This window comes from Pungitius pungitius, chromosome 18 (genome assembly GCF_949316345.1).
Source record: "Pungitius pungitius chromosome 18, fPunPun2.1, whole genome shotgun sequence".
Lineage (NCBI taxonomy): Eukaryota > Metazoa > Chordata > Actinopteri > Perciformes > Gasterosteidae > Pungitius > Pungitius pungitius.
In genome coordinates this window covers 16,134,411-16,152,619 of record NC_084917.1, presented here as the reverse complement: position 1 = coordinate 16,152,619, position 18,209 = coordinate 16,134,411, and the positions used below count along the sequence as shown (strand labels likewise).

The window sequence follows — 18,209 nt, the reverse complement described above, 5'->3', positions numbered from 1 at the left end:
CTCAGTTTTTTATAAAGATGAAGAAATTGAAGCTCCTCTACAGAAGCTGCTGTTAGCATTTGGCTTCATGGTATTTTCAGCGATGAGGATGCTGCAGTACGGAATAAGGTAATAATGTCATGTGTGTTTTCTGGTTTTATTTACTATCTTTTAAAAGTAGCTGTAGATAGTTTTGCAAATGTACGTAATATTTACTGATGGTAACTGATGAACTTTTTACACTGTTGCCATGGAATAAACAAAACTAACAATGTTTTAATTAAAGGACATGAGGGAACCGTCCTCAAGACTCTAAATCGGCAGCAGAACTTCAACTTCAAAGAAACTCTGAAGCTCTAAATTATAATAATAATGAATAAAACAATTCCACATATGAATTATTGTATAGTTCTCTGTAAGATATTTGATGTGTGGTCAGCATCTTGCTGTACGAGGACCACTACACTACTTTAGTATAATAGTTTATTTTTTGTTACTGTATCCAACCTCCTCCTCCTCCTAAAATGATAAAGCTAATTATTTTATGACTGATTGTATATATGGTGCTTAATATTATATATACCATTTCTAATTTTAAATGAAAATGAGACAACAGATTGTTAATAGTAAAATATTTAAGTCAAAACCTAAATTAAAACGTATTAGCAAGACCAGCCGACGGTGACGTCATCAAGTCAGCTGCTGTTCCAAATGCGGAAATGACCGTTCTCCGTTCTCGCGAACCTGCGAGTCAGGACTCCCGAGTCTGCCTCCCGCGTCTATTCTCGCGGGAACGCAAGTCCGTTCTCGCCGTCTTAGGTATTGAGAAAGGGCCCCTATCTCTAAGGGAGACACCAGCCACTCTCCTGAGGAAACCCATTTCGGCCGCTTGTACCCGTGACGTTATTCTTTCGGTCATCCTTCGTGATCATAGGTGAGGGTAGGAATGAAGATTGACCGGTAGTCAAGGCTAACTCTATACCTTCTATTTCTATTGTGAAGTCTGAAGGAGAGCTTTGCTAAAGTAGATTGTAAGTGGCAGCCAGTCATCTATCTTTTATAAGAGTTTAACACAGATTATAAGTTCTAAAAAATATTTAATACTAACTGAAAATGATTCGGTTCTGTAGAAATGTTAACCATAACATGGCTGAATGGCTGAACAGACCCTGTAACATGAACCCTTTTAACTGCAGGTCCACATGGAGGTTGGAGTTAACTGGACTGACACGTGTGGTCATCGCCAGCCTGGTGTTCTGGTCCCTGAAGTTCAGCTACAATGCTAATGGCCCCCTGTCCAATGTGTTGGATGTCTTTTTACAAACTGAATGCTTAGTATCAATCAAATATGCTTCAGTAAATGCCTGTGTCACCAATAAACAGGTTTTACGGAACTTTTCAACATTATTTATAGATTTTTCTCAAATAACACTGAACAAATTTGCAGGAACAGATTACTTCGTATGGACCAAACCATTTTCAAACCTCGGCTAGAATCAAGTAAAGAGGAGAAGCTGTAATCAGTAAAGACAATTAGGACGTTGCAGAAGAAACATGTTGGCTGAAAAAATCCTAGCACACTTTACAGGAATGTGATCTGATGCGCCGCATGTACAACTAAATCACTCTTCATGGCGATAGTTATTTAGTCTCCACAAGGGAAGACTGCAGACACCCCCCCATCCACTGGGTGCCAGGTGTGACGTCATGTGGCCGCAGAGGTGAAATTGGTTGGTTTGCGGTTATTTTTGCTGTAAAAAAAGGAAAGCAGTAAACGCTACATGGCTATCTAACAGTTTAGTACAAAATTAATATGTTGGCGCCCTGAACAACATCATTTAGGAAACATGAGCTAAACTGCTGTTGTAACGCTGCCTACACGTTAAACAGGAACTCACAGTTCTCAAGCTGCTCAGACACATCTCGCCCGGTAAAAGCCATGAGGTGCTAGCAGCTTCTAGACGCTCTACAGGAGCGAAGTGCTGGGATCGATTGCTTCTGTCTCGCTCCTTTACTTCACCAATCCTGCTCAAGAATGAGGTTCGGACTCCCTAAGCTCATTTACATACGGACACAGAAGTACAGGCATAAATAAATCAAGAAATACAGAAATGTAGAAATCAATTAATAGTTGTATGTTCTGTTCAGGTGTACAGTTATATCCATTCATGTATAATAATTTATTTATACGTGTATTTACGCATTTATACATTTATTTATATCTTTATTTATACTTAAGTCACTTTTTGTCCTCCATAGTTCTAAAGTCTTATGTGAATTTAAAAACACGACATTTGTTACCAACGTCACGTAACTTAAGCAATTTCATAACATTACATTTAAAAGTAAACACATTCGCGCTGTCGGATCACCCGCCTCCGTCCTGAATAAATTAAATCCTCGTCGGGCTTCACTGCATGATGGGATATTCTGGGCCGCAAAGCCCTCCAGGAGCCAATTTGGAAGACGCATCGGAGAACCGTCCCTTGAAAGCGTTCGAAGGAGCCGAGAGAATGGGACAGGCAAGATAAGCAAACTCAACACATTTTGGAATAAGGTGCTGTGGACTGATGAAACTAAAATTGAGTTATTTGGACATAACAAGGGGCGGTATGCAAGGCGGAAGAAGAACACAGCATTCCAAGACAAACACTTGCTACCCACAGTAAAATTTGGTGGTGGTTCCATCATGCTGTGGGGCTGTGTGGCCAGTGCAGGTACTGGCAACCTTGTTAAAGTTGAAGGTCGCATGGATTCCAGTCAGTATCAGCAGATTCTTTCGAACAATGTCCAAGAATCAGTGACAACGTTGAAGTTGCGCCGGGACTGGATACTTCAACAAGACAATGACCCTAAACACCGCTCAAATTCTACTAAAGCATTCATGCAGAGGAGCAAGTACAACGTTCTGGAATGGCCATCTCAGTCCCCAGACCTGAATATCATTGAAAATCTGTGGTCTGTTTTAAAGCGGGCTGTCCATGCTCGGAAACCATCAACCCTGACTGAACTGGAGATGTTTTGTAAAGAAGAATGGTCAAAAATACCTTCAACCAGCATCCAGACCCTCATTGGAAGCTATAGGAAGCGTTTAGAGGCTGTTATTTCTGCAAAAGGAGGATCTACTAAATATTGATGTCATTTTTCTGTTGGGGGGCCCAAATGTATGCACCTGCCTACTTTTGTTTAAGTAATTATTGCACACTTTCTGTAAATCCTATAAACTTCATTTCACTTCTTAAATATCACTGTGTTTGTCTGCTATATGATATATTTAATTGAAATTGCTGTTCCGAACAACCAATGATACATAAAGGAAAATCTTGAAAATGATCAGGGGGTGCCCAAACTTTTTCATACCACTGTATATGATCCCATTTCTTAGTTCTTGTTAATACACGTGCTGCAGCATTCTGAATCAACTGGAAAGGTTTAAGCGATGTACAAGAGCAGCCTGATATCAAAGAATTACAGTAATCCAGTCTAGAAGTAACAAATGCATGAACTAGTTTTTCTGCATCACTTTGAGACAGGAAGTCCCTGATTTTCGATATATTACGTAGATGAAAAAAGGCAGTCCTTGAAGTCTTCTTTATATGAGAGTTGAAGGACATATCCTGGTCGAAGAGAGCTCCAAGATTTCTGACGGTGCTGTTGGATACCAGAGCAATTCCATCCGACTACACTACACAGCCGATGCAAGTAGATCATTTGTAATTTTCACCAGTGCCGTTTCTGTGCTGTGATGCACTCAAAATACTGACTGCAAATCCTCGAACAAAGCATTGTTTTGTAGAAAGTCACATAATTGATTTGTGACAGATTTCTCAAGGATCTTAGCGAGGAAGGGAAGATTAGAGATGGGTCTGTAGTTAGCCAACACCTCTGGAGCTAAAGTAGGTTTCTTAAGAAGAGGTTTAATTACAGCTACCTTGAAGGACTGTGGTACATGTCCGGTCAACAAAGACAGATTCATAATATCCAGTAGGGATGTGCTAATTAACGGAAAAACTGCCTTAAGCAGCTTAGTTGGAATCGGATCCAGGAGAAGTGGAAGAGTTGGATTTCAAAATTGTAGAAGTCAGTTGATCAAGGTTGATGGAAGAGAAACCATTCAAGTAGGTATCAGGGCCCACGGCTGCGTCCAAGGTTCCTACATCCGAGGACGGGTCGGCTCCGGATGGGGGTAGTAGACCATACATTTTCTCTTTGATAGTGAGAATGTTATTATTGAAGAAGTTCATAAAGTCGTTACTACTGAGGTCCACAGGAATACACGGCTCGACAGCGCTGTGACTCTCTGTCAGTCTGGCTACAGTGCTGAAGAGAAACCTGGAGTTGTTTTTATTTTTCTCGATTAATGATGAGTAATAAGATGCTCTTGCGTTACTGAGAGCCTTCTTATATGTTTTAACACTGTCTTGCCAAGTTAGCCTAGATCCTTCTAATTTGGTGGAACGCGATAACCGCTCAAGTTTCCGCACTGTTTGCTTTAAGTTCCGGGTTTGAGAGTTATACCAAGGGGCGAACTTCCTTCTTGTTGCCATTCTTCTTTTGAGGGGAGCAATACCGTCCAGTGCCATTCTCAAAGAGCCTGTGGCAGTATCGACAAGATGGTCGATTTGTGACAAACTGAAGTTTTCACAGGAGTCTTCTGATATCTTGAGACAGGACACTGAACTTAGAGCAGAGGGAATGGCTTCTTTAAATGAGGCTACAGCGGTATCCGATAAACATCGACTGTAGAAACCCTTGGCAGGAGGAGGAGATTCTGGTAGTAGAAATTCAAAGGTCATCAGACAATGGTCCGACAGGAGAGGGTTCTGTGGAAAGATTGTTAAGTGTTCCATCACAATACCATACACAAGAACCAAGTCAAGCGTGTGGTTAAAACAATGAGTTGGTTTGTTTACACTCCGACAGAAACCAATTGATTCCAGTAAAGAGAGAAATGAAGCACCAAGGCTGTCGTTATCGACATCCACATGAATGTTAAAATCACCCACTATAATTACCTCCAGAGTCCAATCTTCATGCTCCCTAGCAAATTAAAGCCTTTTTTCCAGTTAATTTTCTTAAGGCTATACAGCAGTCCCAATAACCTTGAGTCCCCTTCGCATTGTGCGTGTGAAAATGCTCTTACTTTCACTATTAAACATAGCAAGGAGTTCTGTTTTTTTCTTCGATTTGATTTCAAACGTTTAAGTGACAAATACCCATTTCCATCATAAATAAAGAAAACGGAGTGTAGGTTTACAATAGCATGATACAGACTTTAACTAATGACAGCTGGGTCAAATATTTTAAGAAGAATCATTTAGTTAATATGAGATCTTGTGCGTATATTAATTCATGAAAGTGCTCCTTAACCAATATTTTGGTTTGTGGAAATCAAATAGGATCCAGTAGTCATGGTTCTGAAACAAAATGTACTACATTACATTAGAATTAAGTATATAAAAGTATTCAAAAGCAAACTTTATAAAAATAACATGTTTAGTACAACAAGAACAATTCCATGGACATATAGAACGATTTATGTGATGCTACAATTCATAACCAATCAATAAGTTATTGAATATCATTTGCCATAAATCTTAGAATATTAATAATAAATACTCAATTATATACAATTTACTAGCAATTTTCATACAAAATAAAATATTTGCCTTAAACATTGTATTAATAATGACAAAAACAATTTTCAAACAAAGTAAAATGTGTAGCACAAGTACAAGCCCAACAAGTACAAATATGAAATGATTTTGGTGCTGCTACCATTCATAAGCGTTGAGATAGCTCAATGCTATTAGTTATACACACAAGTGATGTGTTGTGGGGTGTCTGTGGGTGAGTGGGGAGCGCGGCTGTCCTCCAATCAGAGGGATGGCGGTCTGATGCCAGGCCCGGCTAAACCTGCATGTCAATGTGTCCTTGGGCAAGACACTTAACCCCAGCATTGCTCCTTTAGCTGTGACTACACTGTGTGAATGGTAGTTACTGATAACACAACCAACTGATGGTAGGATCTAAATCACCATTACTTGTTTTGTACTAAATAAAGACTCAAGACAGAGCCTATAAGTGGCTCCAAAAAAAGATGTCTTTGGCGCCATTGTTCTCAGCAGGTATTTAGCCTTTTTTTGTTAGATGAAGCACACAAGAGGCCACTTCTGGAGGTTGGTTTTTATTTGGTTGAGAAGGTCATTGCTGCGCAAGGAACATATTTATTACATTTTTGGTGAAGATTATGTACTTAACACAAACATTCAACGTTTAGTCAGCAACAGAGTGACGCATGGACAGAGTCTCCTTAAGAGCTCTTCTTCTCCTCGAACATGATGTTTGCTGTGGCTCTCTTGGCTGTGGACGCAAAACACACAAACACACACACACACAGTAAAAAAAATAGAATGTCTTGAATACAAAAGGGTTTCAGATAAAGGTTTTCTTTTGGAAGTCTAGGTCAATAATGGAAAATTATCTACATGCTAAATCTGGAATTACAGTTTAATGTTAATCATCACTGTGAAATACTGTTTTAATGACCATCGTTCTTACACAATATTCTGTAATATATGTAATCGGGACATCATTTATGCTTTTCTGGTTAGATTTTTAACAACCTCCATGTGTTTAAATCGCTAGGAGAGCTGTTCATGTTTAGAGCACTGCTTGGTTACATTGCAATGTCTTTAGGCTCTGTACAATTATAACCTTTAGGGTTTACTCACGTGGTTTACTAACTCTACTATATCCTGGAGCATTGTTGACCAGCTGACATAAAACATCAAACAATAATGATCTGTATCTGCCGATATGGATTATAAATCAATTAATACTCTTGGGCTGATCCAATCAGTGACTTTTATGACCAGTTGCATCCCAGCAAGTTATCATCAGCAAATTTCAACAATAACATTTGCTACTTACATGACAAGTGCCTTGGTCTCAAACTAGAAAAAATTGAGCCCTCTGTGTGCATGTGCTTTCAACTTCAAATAATGTCTATAAAATAATTATCAACATTTTATGAAAAAAAAAAAACTATTTACAATCCCTCACCCTCATCTTTGATCTTGTCAGCAGCTTCTGACGCCTTATCCTGGAGTGTCTTCACCGCATCGTCAATCCTGGTTTCATTCCGCAGGAAAAAGGGTCGAATGATGCGGTTATAAATCTGGATTGATCCGTTGGAGGACGTCGGAGCCATGCACCAAACCAAGAAGGCACACTGAGAGAAAAAAAAGTTACATCATAGAAAGTCTCCTGCAGTTCATGAATTCAATATTGCAGCTGGTAGTCTACTTTACATACTTAAACATATATATTACTTAAAATAATATATTTTTTATAGCTGAATTCAATATTGTATTGTAGATTTGCATCTGCAAAGCAGCCTAACTATTAACTACTATTGTCAAATAAATGTGTTGAAGTTGACAGTACTACAATTCCCCTAATATGTGGATGTGGTGACGGGTGTCGTCTTGGCTCGGCTACAGAGGGAGAGAGAGGGGGAGTGGCTCGGGGAATGGTGACAGCTGGAGGTAATGAACTTCCAGCTGAAGGCAATTGACAAACGTGCTTCCCCTTCTATTTAGGAGTGAGACGGGAGCGAGTGCGGGAGGACGGCGAGAGCAAGCCAGAGAAAGAGAAACCTGTGAAATAATAAAATATACCATAACTGAACAAATGTCCGTCGGTCATTCCCATCCTCCCACGAACCCAGCGGTTACAGTGGACTAGAATCATTGGTAAAGTACATTGTACTCTTTGGCATTCCATGCCTTCATGTGCACAGACCCTTATCCCAACTGCTGCTGCTATTTTCTGCCCTCTCCATATCAGGTTATTTGGGTCATTCATAATGGTTGGCACAGTGCTAGCAACTTTGCAGGGAACCTCATAAGCTGTATGTTGTATCTACGAGTGGATGGACACAATGAGTAGAGCATCTGGACAAGCTGGGGAGAGAACAAGGGACGAGAGACGCTTGTGTTTCCTCTCTGGGGACCTGTAATTTATCCATACAATAATCACGGCCTTCACAGAAAATCATATTTTTTAGAACAAAACACATTGTTTCAAAATTCTCTATCTGCTCTTTTTATTTAAAGGATAATTAAATGTTTACCAGGATGCGTACATATACAAACTAGGCTATCAATAGATTAAAAAAACTAATCAAACGCACATTTTGTTGTTCTTACAAGGTTGTTGTTAATGAATGTTTGTTTTTATTCTAAAGACTAAATCTTACATGTAACGGTAATCACTTTAGAATGCGTGTATTTTAAACACTGTTTAATTGTTAATGTTATTTTAAACACAAAACTAGGAGGCTTCCTTCCTGCTGTTCTTGTGCACTTCGATGTGCTCAACTCTCCATCATTGTTTGAAGTGCCCAAAATCCTCAACATATAGCCAGGACGTATCCAAACCACGGCCAATGTACAGTGGTGGTCCTCTGCAAATTGTGTGCCGTGTAGGGTAACGTTAGATGTTGAGATGGTAGCGTAGCAGCTAGCTTAAGCGGTCTGTTTAGAACTCATCCCCCTTCTGTTTGACGCACCTCAGCCTCCTGCCGGATGGAAAGGGCACAAACACGTTTTGTCCGGGATGAGAGGGGTCAGCTACAATCTTTCTAGCCCGCTTCAAAGTCCTGAAGGCAAACAAGTCCTGGAGAGACGGCAGATTGCAGCCAATCACCCTCTCTGCAGAGCGGAAGACACGCTGCAGCCGGCCCTTGTCCTTGGCTGTGGCTGCAGCGTACCACACGGTGATGGAGGAGCAGAGGATGGACTCCATGATGGCCGTGTAGAAGTGTACCAACATTATCTTTGGCAGGTTGAATTTCTTCAGCTGCCTCAGGAAGAACATCCTCTGCTGAGCCTTTTTGGTGATGGAGCTGATGTTCAGTTCCCACTTGAGGTCCTGCGTAATGATGGAGCCCAGGAAACTGAAGGAGTCCACAGTGGTGACGGGGGAGTCACACAGGGTGAGGGGGGGGGGGGGGGGTGGGGCTGCGTATTTCCTGAAGTCCACAACCATCTCCACTGTCTTTAGTGCGTTGAGCTCCAGGTTGTTTTGGCTGCACCACGTCACCAGGTGGTTAGACTCCAACCTGTAGGCGGACTCATCCCCACCAGAGATCAGTCCAATGAGGGGGGTGGAATCAGCAAATTTCCGGACCTTGACAGACTGGTGACTGGAGCTGTTGGTGTTCAGGGAGAAGAGCAGAGGGGAAAGAACGCAGCCTTGGAGGGAAGCGGTGCTGATGGTCCGAGAGGCAGAGACATGTTTCCCCAGCGTAACATGCTGATTCCTGTCGTACAGTAGGTCAGTGATCTACTTGCCGGTGGAGTCGGGTACGTGAAGCTAGAGGTGTTTGTCCTGCAGCAGAGACGGGATGATGGTGTTGAAGGCAGAGCTGAAGACCACAAACAGGATCCTGGTGTAGGTTCCTGGGGAGTCCAGATGCTGGAGGATGAAGTGGAGGGCCATGTTGACAGCATCGTCTACAGACCTGATGGCTCTGTAGGCGAACTGCAAGGGCTCTAGGAGGGGGTCGATGAGGATCTTCAGGTGAGACAGGACTAGCCGTACAAAGGACTTCATGACTACAGAGGTCAGGGCGATGGGCCTGTAGTCATTCAGTCCTGTGATCCTGGGCTTCTTGGGAACAGGGATGATGGTGGAGGCCTTGAAGCAGGCTGGAACGTTGCATGTCACCAAGGAGGTGTTGAAGATGGCGGTGAACACAGGAGACAGCTGGTCAGCACAATGCTTCAGGGTGTGGGCGAGTCCAGACCGGCTGCTTTACGGGGCACATTGCCTGCCGGCAGCATGTAAACACCGACTAGGATGAATGAAGCGAACTCACGGGGGGAGTAGAAGGGTTTGCAGTTGATGATAAAAGATTCCACATCAGGAGAACAGTGTTGTAGGATCACTGTTACGTCGTTGCACCATCCTTTGTTGAAGTAGAAGCAGATTCCTCCACCCTTCATCTTGCCGGAGAGCTCTGTGTCGCGGTCCGCTCTGAGCAGCTGGAAGCCTGCATGCTGGAGCGAAGAGTCCGGGATCGATCCAGAGAGCCAGGTCTCGGTGAAGCAAAAAACGGAGGATGAAGAAAAGTCTCTGTCTCTTCTCACCAGCAGCTGAAGTTCATCCAGTTTGTTGCACAGTGAGCGCACGTTGGAGAGAAAGATGACTGGCAGCGGTGTGCGAGAACCACGCTTGCGGAGTCGCACTAATGAGCCGGGCCGTTTTCCTCTCCTCCAGCATCTCACCGTGTGAGTAAAGGTGAGCACACCTTTGACTAGAATGTCCAGTAATTCCACAGAAGGAGTTGGAAATAACTCAGCTGGAGTTGTTCTACGGAAGTTCACAAGCTCATCTCTGTCGAAAGAGCTCCGGGAATCGCAGGATGTTTGATCTATGCCGGTAAGATCCGTGAATTGTGGAAGAGCAAAGAGTGTGACCTGTATATTAAATATATTAACCCTTCCTGGTGTGATTGTGCCATTAAGTTATGATCAGTTGGCCCATGATGGTTAAGCTTGAATGGTAAATGGTGAGCAAAAAGGTGGTTAAGTATTTAGATTCACACTCTGTCACTCATTGTACTTGAGAAACTAATAATATTTCACAGGGTTTTACTGGAAATTATTGCAGCGGTGGAAATCACTTAGGCATGCTTAGGAATATGGTTTGATATGGAAACCTGTGAGGCTTCCATGGATCTGGTTCTATCTGGATCCTGGTCCTACCATTGCCCTGCTTGCACTTGCTGCTGCCATTACGGTTTTTTATTATTATAATTAGTCAAAATATTATTACGGTCATCATAAACCAATAGTACTGACTTTGCTTCTGGGTTAGGGGGTTCCCGCAGGTTTCTGTGGATGTTTGTTCTTTTTCTACACATTGGAAGTTTTTAATTTTTGTGGATTTTTTTCAAAACTGCAGCGCATGTAATACTGTAAAGCCTTCTGAGGCAAATTTGTGATTTGGAACTATAAAAAATTTAATTTTTTGATTGGTAAAACCTTGTTGACTATGTTATATGGGTTCAGACATGATGAATGAGATTGGTGAGGTTAAGAATATACTGGTATGTCAATTCCAGGCAGTTAAGGGCCAATCAGAGGTCACAGGAGTAAAGGATATGCCTGGGAGAGGACATACACTGAAGTGAGCTTATGTCTCACAGGTATTCTTTGTTTTATGAAGACATTTTTCAACATAAATACAAGCACAACACAAACGTCTGGATTACCTTTCCGATATAGTAGAATGGGAACCAGGAGAGGAAGATATCAGCAAAAAACTCTGCCACACTGAAGACTCCATAAACGACCCAGTAAGTTAGCCATTTAGTATCATCGTCCTTGGTAGCACTTTCAATGGCCTTAATCCTGAAGAGAAAAGATTGGTAGGTAAAGTTAACATTACTCCTCCCTGAATTTTCTTGGCCAAGTTGTTGGTGGGTGCCTTGGCATCACACATTTGAGTCAGTTTGCTCAACTGTTGCCTCTAACCTGAAGCATCACTATGCTGCATTCGCATCAAAACGAAGCAAATTATTTGCGAGGGTAGATTCCATGCAAAGTCAATGAACAGATGTGAATGGTTCCGAACAACGCAAATCTTCAACGGGCGGCACGAATGACCCAAATGAAGCCAATGGTGCGACGCCAAAAAATCGCCTGATGCTGTCTTGCGATATGCAATGAGCGTTGAGATGCTCTGCCCATCATCAGTGCTGTCCTGCTGCCAAAGCATGAATATACTTTATGAAACTTGAAACTGCCACTCACCAGACAGATAAACAGGGGCTCTGCAGCGGAGATTGAAATTTGCTTCGCTTTTGGTTTAAATGCAGCATTAGACAGCAAACAATGGACAAAAATGGCTAAAGGACAAACACTAACACAATCAGCATTCACAATCATACAACTTTTAAATTGTATACTAGTTTAGGTATGGAGTGAGACATGTTGGTTGCCCCCCCCCAAAATCTCAGTGAACTGTTAGACATGTCTGCTCGACTAAGTCTGCAAAGTCCTGAGGTGCGGTTTATTATAAAAAGGGAAATTATGTTGAACATGTCTACAGTCCACACTACACCAATCCCACACAGCACTTTGTGGGGTCCCAGTAATACACCTGCCTAGTTCGACATACATGGGATGAGTGTCTCATAGCAGTTCCTCAAATGGTCACTAGTTTCATGTACAATTTCTTGGTTTCTTTTGTGTACCTCTGCGATACTTTTTATTTGGAAATTCTCATTTAAGCAAAAAAACATTATCAGTTGGGTTTGAGCAAGAAAATATAATATTGCTGGAAAACCATAAGACGTTTAGAACACTGGTCTTCTTGTTGAAAGTCATGCCTACCAAAACTTATCTTTTGTGATATTATAAAAATTCATCACCTGATCCAACTGTTCCTTAGTCATGTGGATGCATTTCATCTGTGTCTCTACCACCAATAAGGACGCTTATTGTCTTTCTATTGACAATATTTTCATCCTGAACTATTTTTTCATTTAACTTGAAGTTTGTCTCAGTATAAAAGTGTGTTTGTTTCAGTCACACACACCCTGCTGTTTTACTACAGCAGCTTTAACAGTCCAACAACCAGTGCTGATAAACATCAACATACTAAGAGGAAATGTTGGTCATCTGGGTAGCTACATCTCTGCCGCCCCCTATATTTTTGGTCATTTATATTTGGCTGTTGATTTCCTGATTTTTCCTATTTTTTGCTTTAAAAAAGAAAGAGTGTGGGGATAAAAAACTTTTATGAATTTTGTTAACAAGATAATAAAGTCTGTTTCTCTGAAGAATTTTTAAAACGAATGGGAACCACAAGAAATGGTAATTAGCGTGCATTATAAAAAGTTATGATCACAAGATCTTCTGAAGGATAGTCCCCTGATTTATAGATGAGGATTAATGTGATAGAAGAATTACTAAGCCTGTGAAAATAGTTGTGTAATGTTAGGAGCTTTGTAAAGTTGTATGCAATATCCCTGATAATGAGTATATGCCATATACTCATTATCAGGGATATATACTATATGCAATCAGGTGGACAAATTGGATGCATATCAACAGCTGTACACCCTTGATTTTACAAATTGTCAGCAAAAACATGAAGTATACGTCATGTTGTTAGGGAGCTACTGGTATGAGAAAAAATGTATTATACTGACATAATAGGCCAAAAGACATATTTGTTACAGTGGCATTAGACACTAGTACCCTATGTCACCGTCTGAGCCGTGACGTGCTCACAGAGCGTGCAGCCAGCCAATCGCTGAGTGACGTAGCCTGGCAACTGAATGCCTATTTTCTTTTTGAACCGTTTTTGTTTTGCATTTTCTCTCCTGACACTAAATATTTGCACGTATTTGGGAAAATATATGTGGAAGAAAACAAATAAACAGACTTTCTTAGAAAACATGCATCTTCCCTGACTCCGCCATCGGTTATCTTGCCACACCCTACGCATACAAAAGAAAATCCTAATAAATTAAAGGCCGAAATCAAGAGGCTTATTTTCCATCGATGTTTGTCAGTGCGCATGTATGTGTGCGTGTTGGGTGGGGTTGCTGCGCATGCCCCTCCTTTGCTCTAAGAATAATACACTTACGAAATGTAGGCCGGATAAAGGAAACCGATGAGGTTACACAGGAGGGAGGCTCCGTAGCCAACGACCAAGTACACTGCGATGAGCCCGATGACAGCTGCAAAGAAAGCACACAGCAGATGTTGCGTCACTGCCACACAGCCGGGCTTCTTACCACAGCCTCTTCCGTCGCTGCTCCACTCACCTCGGGCTCACTCCCACAGGCCCTCCCGTCACTGCCCCACTGGACCCAGGTCTATTACCGCAGCCCCTCCCGTCACTGCTCCACTCACCCCGGGCTTCTTACCCCAGCCTCTCCCGTCCCTAGGTAAGGGCGGAAGCGCCCTGACATGCGCTGCCTCCCTCGTCTGTTCCCGTCCCCGCTTCTGTCGCACTCACCAAGAGCGATGTACGTCCTGCTCACTCCTGTCTTCGTCTCGATTTTTGCGAGAATATCCGTTATGAGGTTCTTCTGATGAAGGAACTGGTCGAACCTTTCCTTCACTCCCTGCGCCATGGCTGCACTTCCTCCTTCAGAGACGCTGATCAAACTGTGACAACTCCGCAACCTGAACACATCACTGCTCGCAGGGGCGTCAAGTCAGACAGACCGGAAGTATATGCAGCCTCCAAACACGAACATCAAAATAAAATCACTAGGTCTGTTTTATTCTTGACATTGGAGTCAAACCGATCGTAATCTAGTTTTTTTCTCCCACACCTGACAAATAACCCGCAATTTGGCCGGATAAAAGGTTTAGATTGCATAAGGAATAACCATTAAGCAAAACAACAGTAACGTAACTAACTAACCAGGGCACCAGGAAAGTGTTTGTACTATAGTTACCCGTAGGACTATGGAGCCAAATCGAGGTCAAAAGTTTTGTTCATTCGAAAAATAAATGTGAAGTTTCTTAAGTTTAGTTTTTTTGTTGAACATTGAAAAGTACAACACGGTATTCAAAATAAAGTAGTGGACGAAAAATATTTTCTGATTGAATATAGTTTTTACTCAGTTTTTTTGATTTTTTGAATTGTATTTTCATTCTTCACTTGCATTTATTTTTTGATATTCACTGTATTATATTTTTCGGTTGCAGATTTTATTACAGGTTCAAAACTTTTTTTGCGTTCGGATCTTATTTTTTCACATTCAGACTGAATGTGGCGCAGGGGGCGGGGCATCGACTAAGGGGCGTGTCTACATGAGTGACCGGCCCTTTCTCAATACCTGAGACGGCGAGAACGGTCATTTCCGCAATTGGAACAGCAGCTGACTTGATGACGTCACCACGTCAGCTGGTCTTGCTAATACGTTTTAATTTAGTTTTTGACTTAAATATTTTACTATTAACAAGCTTTTGTCTCATTTTCATTTAAAATGGTATATAGAAAAATGGTATATAGAAATGGTATATATAATATTGAGCACCATATATACAGTATATAATCAGTAATTAAATAATTAGCTTTATCATTTTAGGAGGAGGAGTTGGATACAATAACAAAAAATAAACTATTATATTAAAATATTTGAATGCACACACACATAACGTTTGTCTTGTTACTCAAACATCAAGAGGCTGATAATCAGTGTAGTGGTCCTCGTTACAGCAAGCTGCTGACCACACATCAAAGATCTTAGAGAACTATGCAATAATTCATATGTGGAATTTTTTTATTCATTATTATTATAATTCAGAGCTTCAGAGTATCTTTGAAGCTGAAGTTCTGCTGCCGATTTAGAGTCTCGATGACGGTCTCCTCAAGGTCTTTAATTAAAACATTGTTAGTTTTAATGCACAATGATGGACAATAAACAAGCTGAACTCTGCGGATACAGATAAGACGTTAAAATTACATTTAAACATGAAGTTATGAATCTAAACTCTGTCCTCAAACAGACGTAACCGGTGAACAACATCAGTCTCTGACACCACATTAAAACGTATGAAGACTCGTTATAGTACAGTTAGATCTCATGTATAAGGGCTACGGAGACGTGAAAACCGGCGGAGCATTTCACAGAAGACTCACCGAAAACAGGCTGCTTTCTGTGGGCTGAGATGAGCTGACCGCCCGGTGCTGGACGGTCTGACGGTCTGTTAACTACACCTCACATCTCCATCCACGGAGCAGACTGTTACGAAGGCTGAATGTTGACAAACTTTTGCTTTAACAACAAAAGTTGCTTTAACAACTAACTTCAGTCATAAAATTACATTACGTTACTTAAAAAAATTAAATTACGTAATTTAAAAACTTCGACATAAAGTTGTGTTTATTTTCCTCTGTCGTTGTTGCCTGTTGCTGAGGTGAAATGCATTCTGGGATATTTGGCTCTCACAAGAACAGACGAACCTGCTCCGATGCATGCCCGGTAAAATGGGCGGGGCGAGTCACATCCGGGTATTATGGCCGTTCTCGGCCAGATGCGGACTTTTTGGAACAGTACAGAATTGGAACAGTACTCGGGCTGCGACTGATGACGTTTCACGAGTCCACGAGAACAAAAGTCCACACAAGAACGCATATTGAGAAAGGGCCCTAGAAAGGCAGTTCTGAGCCGCATTGTTGACTCACTTTCCTGGTTCCTGTCACCTGACAAATTACATACAATTTCCGGTTTTCAAAATAAAACGTATAACATAGATTTAACGTTTGTAACAAAACACCAATTAACTATCTCAGAATGTACCGTTCATCAACCACACATGAATCTCCGAAGTTTCCCACTTCCACAAACAAGTGTGGACGCAACCCAGCATCCGTGCAATGGCGTCTGTGTTCGGTAGAGTTGGAAAGACGACGCCTCTGTTACCATGGTGATGTCACTTTGCAGACGATCATTGCGTACTCGTTTCACAGGGGGCATTACATCAACAGGATTCGTCCAACTCCCAGACCAGTCTGTGATGATAAAATGATGCTTATTGGGGTTGCAGCTGGTTTTCTACATCACTACGGTTACAGAGAAGTGTCGTTTGTGTTCTAACAACGCTTCGCTGACGAGCTATTGAAACGGGATGTCCGAATATGTCCTCAGCCTTATTTGTTAAGCTGTCACTAATGATGAGAAGCCCCTCTCAGACATTCTTGAAGTCTAACAAGGTGGTTGGTGTCTTCTGGCATGATCGACAGATACAGTTGAGTATTGTCTTTTTTTTTCTTCTCTTTTTTGTATAGCCCAAAATCGCAAATTACAAATTTGCCTCAAAGGGCTTTACAGTCTGTACACATGCAACATCCTCTGTCCCGAAACCCTCACATCGGCACAAGGAAAACTCCCCCATAAATGAAAAAAACCTTCAATGGGGAAAAAAGGGAAGAGACCTTGTAAAAGATGTACAATACATTCAATTCCTCTAACATAAATGATACAAGTAATTGCAAGTAGCAGAACAAGTGTACGGAAGAACCCCCACAGGGACAACCACCATCAGATAGAACCACCATCCACAGAGGCTTCTGTGGGGAGGGAGAGCAGAAAGATGTTGGTTTATGATGACAGTAAAATGAATAATATTTAAAGTAATGATGATGGCACCAGCAGGTGTCAGCAGAGCCATGCCAGGAGTCAGAACCAGGGTCTGCACGGAACTACGACCCACGAAGACTTGCTAGGCGACAAAGCACAAAGAACTCCCGGAAAGAAGCTGAATTAGTGATGTACATTGATAAAACATGGATTATTGTGGAAGGAGAGAGTGAGAGAGGGACTCGGTGTGTCCTAAGAAGTCCCCTGGCAGTCTAAGCCTAGAGCAGCTTAATGAAGGGCTGGTCCAGGCTAACCTGAGCCAGCCCTAACTATAAGCAATATCAAAGGGAAATGTTTTAAGCTTTATCTTAAATGAGCTGACTGAGTCTGCCCCCCAGGCTGAAAGTGGAAGCTGGTTCCACAAAAGAGGAGCTTGATATCTGAAGGCTCTGGCCCCCATCCTACTTTTTAAAACTTTAGGAACCACAAGTAACCCAGCATCTATGGAGCGCAGATGCCTTGTAGGGCAATACGGTGTAACAAGCTCTTTAAGATAAGATGATGCCTCACCAGCAAGTGCCTTGTAGTTGAGGAGTTATATGATCCCATTTCTTAGTTCTTGTTAATACACATGCTGCAGCATTCTGAATCAACTGGAGAGGTTTAAGCGATGTACAAGAGCAGCCTGATAACAAAGAATTACAGTAATCCAGTCTAGAAGTAACAAATGCATGAACTAGTTTTTCTGCATCACTTTGAGACAGGAAGTTCCTGATTTTTGATATATTACGTAGATGAAAAAAGGCAGTCATTGAAGTCTTCTTTATATGAGAGTTGAAGGACATATCCTGGTCGAAGAGATTTCTGACGGTGCTGTTGGATACCAGAGCAATTCCATCCATAGAGACTGTATCACGTGACAGCTGACTTCAAAGGCGCTCTGGGCCTATCATGATAACTTCTGTTTTTTCTGAGTTTAGCATGAGGAAGTTGCAGGTCAAGTTTTCATGTCTCCAATACAATCCTGAAGTCTAAAAAGCTGGTTGGTGTCTTCTGGCTTGATCGATACAGTTGAGTATCATCTGCATAAAAATGGAAGTTTATGCAG

The 18,209-nt window shown here is 41.7% G+C and overlaps 1 protein-coding gene across 1 annotated transcript; it reads right to left on the bottom strand.

The window, feature by feature from the left end:
• Nucleotides 1-6,150: 6,150 nt before the first annotated feature.
• reep5 (receptor accessory protein 5) lies at nt 6,151-14,227 on the bottom strand. The gene is made up of 5 exons (XM_037484821.2): nt 14,023-14,227; nt 13,648-13,741; nt 11,264-11,402; nt 7,045-7,213; nt 6,151-6,342 (listed from the first exon to the last, which is right to left on the bottom strand). The coding sequence occupies exons 1-5, from the start codon at nt 14,138-14,140 to the stop codon at nt 6,293-6,295; spliced, it is 570 nt and encodes a 189-aa protein (XP_037340718.1). The 5' UTR covers nt 14,141-14,227; the 3' UTR covers nt 6,151-6,292.
• Nucleotides 14,228-18,209: the final 3,982 nt, after the last annotated feature.

What these genes read in the sequence shown, in the direction of transcription:
- reep5 (XM_037484821.2), bottom strand. Translation starts at nt 14,140, where the DNA reads ATGGCGCAGGGAGTGAAGGAAAGGTTCGACCAGTTCCTTCATCAGAAG. An exon ending in CAGGACGTACATCGCTCTTG is followed by an intron (nt 13,742 to 14,022) that starts GTGAGTGCGACA and finishes CTTTCTTTGCAG; the next exon opens with CTGTCATCGGGCTCATCGCA. An exon ending in CATTCTACTATATCGGAAAG is followed by an intron (nt 7,214 to 11,263) that starts GTAATCCAGACG and finishes TTTTTCTCTCAG; the next exon opens with TGTGCCTTCTTGGTTTGGTG.